This window comes from Gigantopelta aegis, chromosome 15 (assembly GCF_016097555.1).
Source record: "Gigantopelta aegis isolate Gae_Host chromosome 15, Gae_host_genome, whole genome shotgun sequence".
NCBI classification, from domain to species: domain Eukaryota; kingdom Metazoa; phylum Mollusca; class Gastropoda; order Neomphalida; family Peltospiridae; genus Gigantopelta; species Gigantopelta aegis.
The window spans coordinates 11947018-11954783 of NC_054713.1; the positions used below are offsets into that span (position 1 = coordinate 11947018).

Below are 7766 nucleotides of genomic sequence, written 5' to 3' on the forward strand. Positions count from 1 at the left end.
AAACATGTGGCATATTAATGTCTTAGATACATATCACCGACACCAATACAAAATCCCCACCTTAAACACACCATTGGGTTTTACGTTACCAAACCATGTGGGTTTTCTTTTTAAACTCACACCTCATTTACATGTATTGTATTATTAGTTTATAACATCTATAGTCGGTCCCAGCCCCACCCCAACGTATTTTTTAAACATAATTTCAGTCTGGCTTAACGTACAGGCTTAACGTACAAGAAAAGTACAAACGGTTTTGAAAATAGCAAAAATTCACAATTTTTATGAACCATTTATAAATGAATCATTTTGGAAATAAATATAATTATAATTTACTTTAATACTACGAAAACCAGTGGCTTACCCTAAAACATCAGCCATTTTCCGGAAGTACCCAATGACATGGGCAGTCTTAAGCGGAAGTAACAAATGGATGTCATCGCAAAACGCGGTAATTATCGAACTATATGGAAGTATATTACAATTGTATTTATATCTAAACTGATTGATTTAGAAATGGTTAACCTAAAATAGTACATTTTTGTTATTTTCAAAACTGTTTTTACTTTTCTTCTACGTTAAGCCAGACTGAAAGTATTTAAGAAAAACACGACGGACTATAATTAGCAAGTTTGTCCATTTCGAGAGAGAGAGAAATGTTTTATTTAACGACGCACTCAACACATTTTATTTACGGTTATATGGCGTGAGGCATATGTTTAAGGACCATTATGATAGTGAGAAAGAAAACTCGCTGCCGCCACATTGGCTACTCTGTCAGATTAGCAGCAAGGGATCTTTTATATGCACCATCCCATAGACAGGATAGCACATACCACGGCCTTTGATACACCAGTCGTGGAGCACAGGCTGGAATGAGAAGTAGCCCAAAGGGTCCACCATGTGGGATCGATCAGACGACCCACCGCAAGTATGTGCATAGAACTAAATATAAACTGGATAGTCTATATATTATATAATAAATAGCATTATTTTAAGATATAAAATACCTTTATCTTTGGCGACAGCATCCACAAGTAGATTGTTGTCTTCTACGGTAAAATTGGGTTTTCTTTTCTTTTTTGGTGGGGAAGAAATCGAAGAAGACGTGCCTTTGTTTTCGTTGGCTAAATGAAATGTATTGTGGGTTATTTACTTGCTAATAACAACGCACGCGTGCAATACATGCAATGAGCCAAGTGTTGCTTACTGCACTGATATTTACACGTTCTTAGGCACTACGCAAGTGAACATTTTACGTGTATGCTAAGTGTGCTTTGCGCATTCTTTTAGTTACTGGAGTAAAACAGTAAGTACGTATACGTACCATACACGTATCGTACACTTAGTTACACTTCTTTGTTTCACAAACATTGTTGTACGAAAGCACGTGCGATAACTCGTACGAACGTTATCCGATTTGTCGTACGAGTGTTGCTTGAAATGTTCGTACGTGTTGTCGTAAACATGTATTCGTATGAAAATTCTTATACATGAGATCGTCCGTTTCCCTCGTGCATGCACTGGCAAAAGTCCGTGCTGATGAAATTTATTCTTCCGAACCTATGTCCATGCTTTTTTAATTTATTCTGTCAGTTGTAACTAAAGAAACCAACATGAGTAGGGAACAAGCTAAAAAGAAGAAACAAAATTGGACAAAAGAAGAAAAAGAAACATTATTGCATGAAGTTGATCAAAGACGGTCCATACTGTTTGCGAAATTCTCCATTGCCATCACAAATGTTACTAAACGGAGAGAATGGAGTATTCTTACAGAAAAACTCAATGCTGTTAATACTGAACAACAAAGGACACTGACAGAAGTTAAAAAGAAATGGCAAGATTCGGTCAGCCTTGCCAAGAAAAATGAATGTCAACGTCGTAAATTATTAAAGCAGACAGGGGGAGGGGAAAAGCCGCCCGATTTATCAAGCACAGATGAAAAAAATCATTCAAATTTATGGCAATGTTGCAGTTGAAGGAATAACTGGTGGTCGTGATACAGCTAGTGTGAATACAGCCGAAGTTGAAGTTACAAATACTTTGGATGAGAGCGATGGTGGAAATCAGCAAACACTCTCAAGAAAAGAAGATAAAAATCGTTCTTCTAACAGTTCTAGTGACGGCCCTGAAAACACTGACCCGCCTACAAATTTCGCCTATTCAGCCAATGAACAGTCAACAGAAACACCACGCCCATCGACATCTTCAACTGAGAAAAATTTAAAGCGGAAAACTGAAGTTGAACATCCACTTGTTGAAATAGAAAGGCAAAGGCTAAAAGTAGATAAAGAAATATTAGAAGTACAGAAATGCTTATTGCAGGTTGAAAAAGAAAGATTGAAAATTGAAAAAGAGAGACTGGAAGTGGAAAAACAAAACGTTAGAGATGAAAAAATCTAATCAATAACTAAGAAAAAAAGAAAACCACGGACTACGAGTGAAGTGCTGTTAAGAACATATTGAATAATTTTGTTTTGGTTTGGTGGATTTGTTTTGGTTTTGTTTGTTTGTTTGTTTGTTCTGTTTTTATATGACACAAGTAGTGACAAACTGTTTTGATATTAAAATGTAGAAATTAAATGTTTTTACTCTCATGCTTAATATGCGGAAATTAAAGGAATATACCCATTCGTCTACCCATCCATCCATCCATCCATCCATTATTCCATCAATTCGTCTATCAATCCACGTACATACGTGCGTATGTGTGTAGTTACACACACACACACGCACACACACACACAGGCATACATACATACATACATACATTAAAATATATGGAAAACAGAACAACACAATAACCAAATATATACATTTAGCCTTTATGGTGCACCCAATAATTTCTAGGCAAACACATTTGCAATTAAGTGACGCCTAGCAGTAATTCCATCAATTTGTTCAATATTATTATTTTCATCATTTCCTTCGATTGGTAGATTCTCGTTTTCTTGCGGCAAAGGCATGCCATGTTTCATGCATATCATGTGTAAACATGCAGTTGCAACGATGACGTCAACACATCGATCCGGCCTGAACATTAGGCTCCCATCACTCTTGTGCAAGCACCGGAACCTTGATTTCCATACCCCATTGCGGCGTTCTACGGTAGCTCGGGTGCGCCTGTGGCTTGTATTGTACCGTTCCTCAGCTCGGGACGTTGGTTCACTGACAGGTGTCAACAACCATTTCTTCAAACAGTAGCCACTGTCGCCAAGAAATGTAACCATCGCCTGCCCGAACACTCTCAAATAACTGCCAAAGTTCACTTGTTGTCAGCATAAAATATAAAATGATCGTGTGTACTTCCCGGCCATTTCACAACAATATTCAAGAAATGTAATTTAGCATCACACACCACTTGGACATTGATGGCGTGGTATCCTTTACGACACACATACACGTGTTCATCATTGGTGGGAGACCGGATTAGAATCAGAGTTCCATCGATGGCGCCGAGAACATTTGGAAACTTAGCAATTGAGTAAAAGTGTTCCTTTATTTGACGTCTAGTATCTAAATCCATAGGAAACATGATGAAGTTATTAACTTTTCGGGTTGAAGCACAAGCTACAGCATGTACGCATCTTGACGTTGATGACTTGCTTATTCCAAGAATATCTCCAACTACAGACTGGAATGTTCCTGTGGCGAAAAAGCGAAAAGCTGCAAACACTTGAAGTGAAGTTGGCAAAGCATGGCAGCGAAGCGTTTGTCGTTTCAAATCGTCGTTTAATAAGTCACACAAGTCTGTTACACATTCCAGTGAAAGTCTGTATCTGGCTATCATTTCTTTGTCATCAAACACATCAAAAGGGTTTGTTTGGTCTCTGAAAATTCTATGTCTTCTTATAGCTCTCCTCTCGTTCTGTACAACTTCGTATGCTGCAGTCATTATTACATCTAGCCGATACCAGTGAGAGTATTATTGAAATGTACGATTAAAACGTAAGCCGTACGAGTGGTCCTAAGCTGTCATAGGTTTACGACATTTTTTTACGAATCTTCGTACGTACGAAGATTTTGAGAAACAACCAAAGTGGTCGTACGAACATCGTACGAATAGTTTTACTCGTACGAAGGTTTTGTGAAACAGGCCCTATGGTTTATATCTAACATCCTAAACTGGATCAGCAAAATTATGAAATCATACCAGACCTGGGAGTGAAATGACAGAGATTTTCCTCCAACATGACTGGCATTCAGTTTGTCTATTATTACTAATTCCAAATTATCCAATGTCAGATATATGCCCTTGTTGCAACCTCCAACCCGCTGTCGCCACATAGGCTACTCTTTTACGACAGGCAGCAAGGGTTCTTTTATCTGTGCTTCCCACGGGCAGGATAGCACAAACCATGGACTTTGTTGAACCAGTTATGGATCACTGGTCGGTGCAAGTGGTTTACACCTACCCATTGAGTCTTGCGGAGCACTCACTCAGGGTTTGGAGTCGGTATCTGGATTAAAAATCCCATGCCTCGACTGGAATCCGAACCCAGTACCTACCAGCCTGTAGACCGATGGCCTAATCACGACGCCACCGAGGCCGGTAATTGGGGCGTAAAGTGGAATAAATCAAGTGTTTTCCAGTAACAACACTAATGGCTAGCTGACAAGAACTCGTTTTGTCCAAAGAAACTAAACATTCTGAAATCACTAAAATCTGTATCGTTTAGAGATTTACCGTACGAATGTATCCGGTCAGTTGAAAATACAACTATACAGTCGTTACTGTTGTTAATGCACTTTACCTAAAATTTAAGATTTGAAAGTGTTTTTTTTTTAACGACACCACTAGAGCACATTGATTTATTAATCATCGGCTATCGGTTGTCAAACATTTGGCAATTTTCTTTTCTAAGACTATATGTCAAAATTACCAAATAGTTGACATCCAATAGACGATAATTAAAATCAATATGCTCTAGTGGTACTGTTAAACAAAAAACAACTTATAAAATGTTTAAATATCATGCAAAAACATTCAAATTTCAATATTCCATAATTATATATGCGATTTTGTCAGTCTGATTAAAATTAGCTCTACTGGGTCTACCCTGGTAGATCTAACAGCATTGCGTGGACTCCCATGTCCAGGTGACATTTCATCTATAAATAACAATTCAAATATCGACCATTTACACTTCGCCGTTTATAGCGTTATTCCGGAGCATACAAATTTTAAAAATATCGGGCGAGAGTATTTCTGCGCGCGTGTGTGTGTGTGTGTGTGTGGGGGGGGGGGGGGGGTCTAGACTGGCAAGTGACGTTTTTAGGTGGGGGAGGAGTCGAGTCATGCTCCTCTGAATAATAATTCGGAATTTAAAAATAATAAAAGTGAACAGGGGTAATGGTTCGACACACAAACTATCCCTGTACTCGCGCCTGGCACCATGCCTGTTATACCAAAGGCCGTGGTATATGATGTCATGTCTGTGGTTAAGTGCATATAAAAGATTCTTTGCTGCTAAAGGAAAAAATGTGGTGGGTTTCCACCAAGACAATCTGCCCAAAAGTACCAAATGTTTGGCATTCATCCAACAGTCGAAGATTAATACATCAATGTGCTGTAAAACACACTTTAAATTAACTTTAATTTTAATCCTACTTACAAAATGTTCTTGAATAATTGATTTGTCACAGAAATGACATATTTAAATAAAAGTATGTACCCAGAAAAAGACATACTAAAAAAAAAAAAAAAAATGTCAGATCAGGTATTCGCCCACCAAAAGAAGCACCCACCCACCCACACACCAATCAAAGAAACTAATACAATAATTAAAATGATATCACAAGTTTAATATGCACTAAAAATCAATACTTTGAAATGTATGGAAATGAGTAAACTTTGGTGTCTAAAGTAAAGTAAAGTAAAGTTTGTTTTATTTAACGACGCCACTAGAGCACATTGGTTTTTCTTATCTTGTCATCGGCTATTGGACGTCAAACATATGGTTATTCTGCCATTGATATGTAGTAAATGTTACATTAATCTAATCACAGAAGGTCCTAGCCTTATTGCGGACAATACAATCAACGATGGTCGGTGCAAGTGGTTTACACCTACCCACTGAGCCTTCGTAGTGGTTAGGTCATCGTTCTACAGGCTGGTAGGTACTGGGTTCGGATCCCAGTCGAGGCATGGGATTTTTAATCCAGATACCGACTCCAAACCCTGAGTGAGTGCTCCGCAAGGCTCGATGGGTAGGTGTAAATCACTTGCACCGACCAGTGATCCATAACGGGTTCAACAAAAGCCATGGTTTGTGCTATCCTGCCTGTGGGAAGCGCAAATAAAAAATCCCTTGCTGCTAATCGGAAAGAGTAGCCCATGTAATGGCGACAGCGGGTTTCCTCTCAAAAATCTGTGTGGTCCTTAATCATATGTCTGACGCCATATAACCGTAAATAAACTGTGTTGAGTGCGTCGTTAAATAAAACATTTCTTTCTTTCTTTCCATGTCACTGTATGGCTGAATGATCAGCTGATATCTATTTGATGGCACAAGTGTTCCTTTCAAATCTCGGATCTTCTGTCCTTTCCAACAGTGAGTGAATTTAAGAAACGTATACAGACGGAACAAGCTTGACTTCACAGATCATGCTAATGGATTTATCACCATCGTTGATTGTATTGTCCGCAATAAGGCTAGGACCTTCTGTGATTAGATTAATGTAACATTTACTACATATCAATGGCACACAGAAATCATGCAGCTCGTGTTAGCTCTAGCCATATTGTTGTTATGTGAGAATAAACATTTTATTTTTTTCCAAAAAATATACATTTTGTAGGCATATATACATATTTATATATAAAATAATATAATGTGCATAATGCGGGGAATGGTATGTAGCATCGGATTACAATCGATAAAATTCTATAGTAAATGGGTAATACATGCATAGCAATAATATACAATATAATAACATATGTCATGTATCAATGTTGTCTGTTCCATGCGTGGTAACAGTGTTCAAATACTTACACAATTTAATTAGCTGTTTTGAATTGCCATTGGACAGTAGTTGCGTTAATTTAAATGCTGATGGTTTATTGTAATAAAAAGTTTAATATATTTATCTCTTATGTTACTGAAGAAAGGACACACTAGTAGAACAAAGTGATATTCGTCTTCTACTACATTCCTATTGCACAGACGACAAATTCTATTATTCCTATCAATATTGTGGTATCTGCCCGTTTCTATAAAGAGATTATGGGAAGATAATCTATATTTACTCAAAATATGTTTGTATTTCAAGGCAATAGGTTTCTGAAGATAAGGTTGTAAGCAATAATTATTAACAACGAATTTGTATAACAGACATTTTGGAGAATTGTTGAATACAGCATACATAGATTGGATAAATTGATCAGTCATTCTCTGTTTGAATAGTGATATAAATGTATTGCGATTTTGTACATTTTGATTATACCATATGTGACCAACAACATTAGTGAGAAGCAGGTCTCTTATTTGACTAACCCAGTTAACAGAACGTGGTTTTCTTATGCACTCGTCATATAGGGTGTTATAACACTCTTTCCAAATACAGTTATCTGTATTCAACAAATTTATCCAATATTTAACCATACGGATGTTCCTACTTATGTACAAAGGTGTTCTACCTAATTCAAAATAGACCATCATATTAGTAGTGCTCCTTTTCACGCCTAAAATACGTTTACAGAATTGTAAATGTAGGATCTCGTGACTATTTGCTTTGTTAAAACCCCAAACTTCACAGCCATAATT

General features: G+C 37.4%; 2 protein-coding genes across 2 annotated transcripts; one reads left to right on the plus strand and one right to left on the minus strand.

Moving 5' to 3' along the window:
• The first annotated feature begins 1616 nt into the window (after window positions 1-1616).
• Window positions 1617-2403, plus strand: LOC121390359 (myb/SANT-like DNA-binding domain-containing protein 4). Its single transcript, XM_041522153.1, is given in 2 exon segments — window positions 1617-1943; window positions 1945-2403. Coding segments are annotated over 2 exon segments (786 nt in total).
• An 862-nt stretch (window positions 2404-3265) lies between these two features.
• On the minus strand, window positions 3266-3895 carry LOC121390360 (putative nuclease HARBI1). The gene has a single exon (XM_041522154.1). It carries the CDS (start codon window positions 3893-3895, stop codon window positions 3266-3268), a length of 630 nt encoding a protein of 209 aa, XP_041378088.1.
• Between the last annotated feature and the right edge of the window lie 3871 nt (window positions 3896-7766).

What these genes read in the sequence shown, in the direction of transcription:
- LOC121390360 (XM_041522154.1), bottom strand. Translation starts at nt 3,895, where the DNA reads ATGACTGCAGCATACGAAGTTGTACAGAACGAGAGGAGAGCTATAAGA.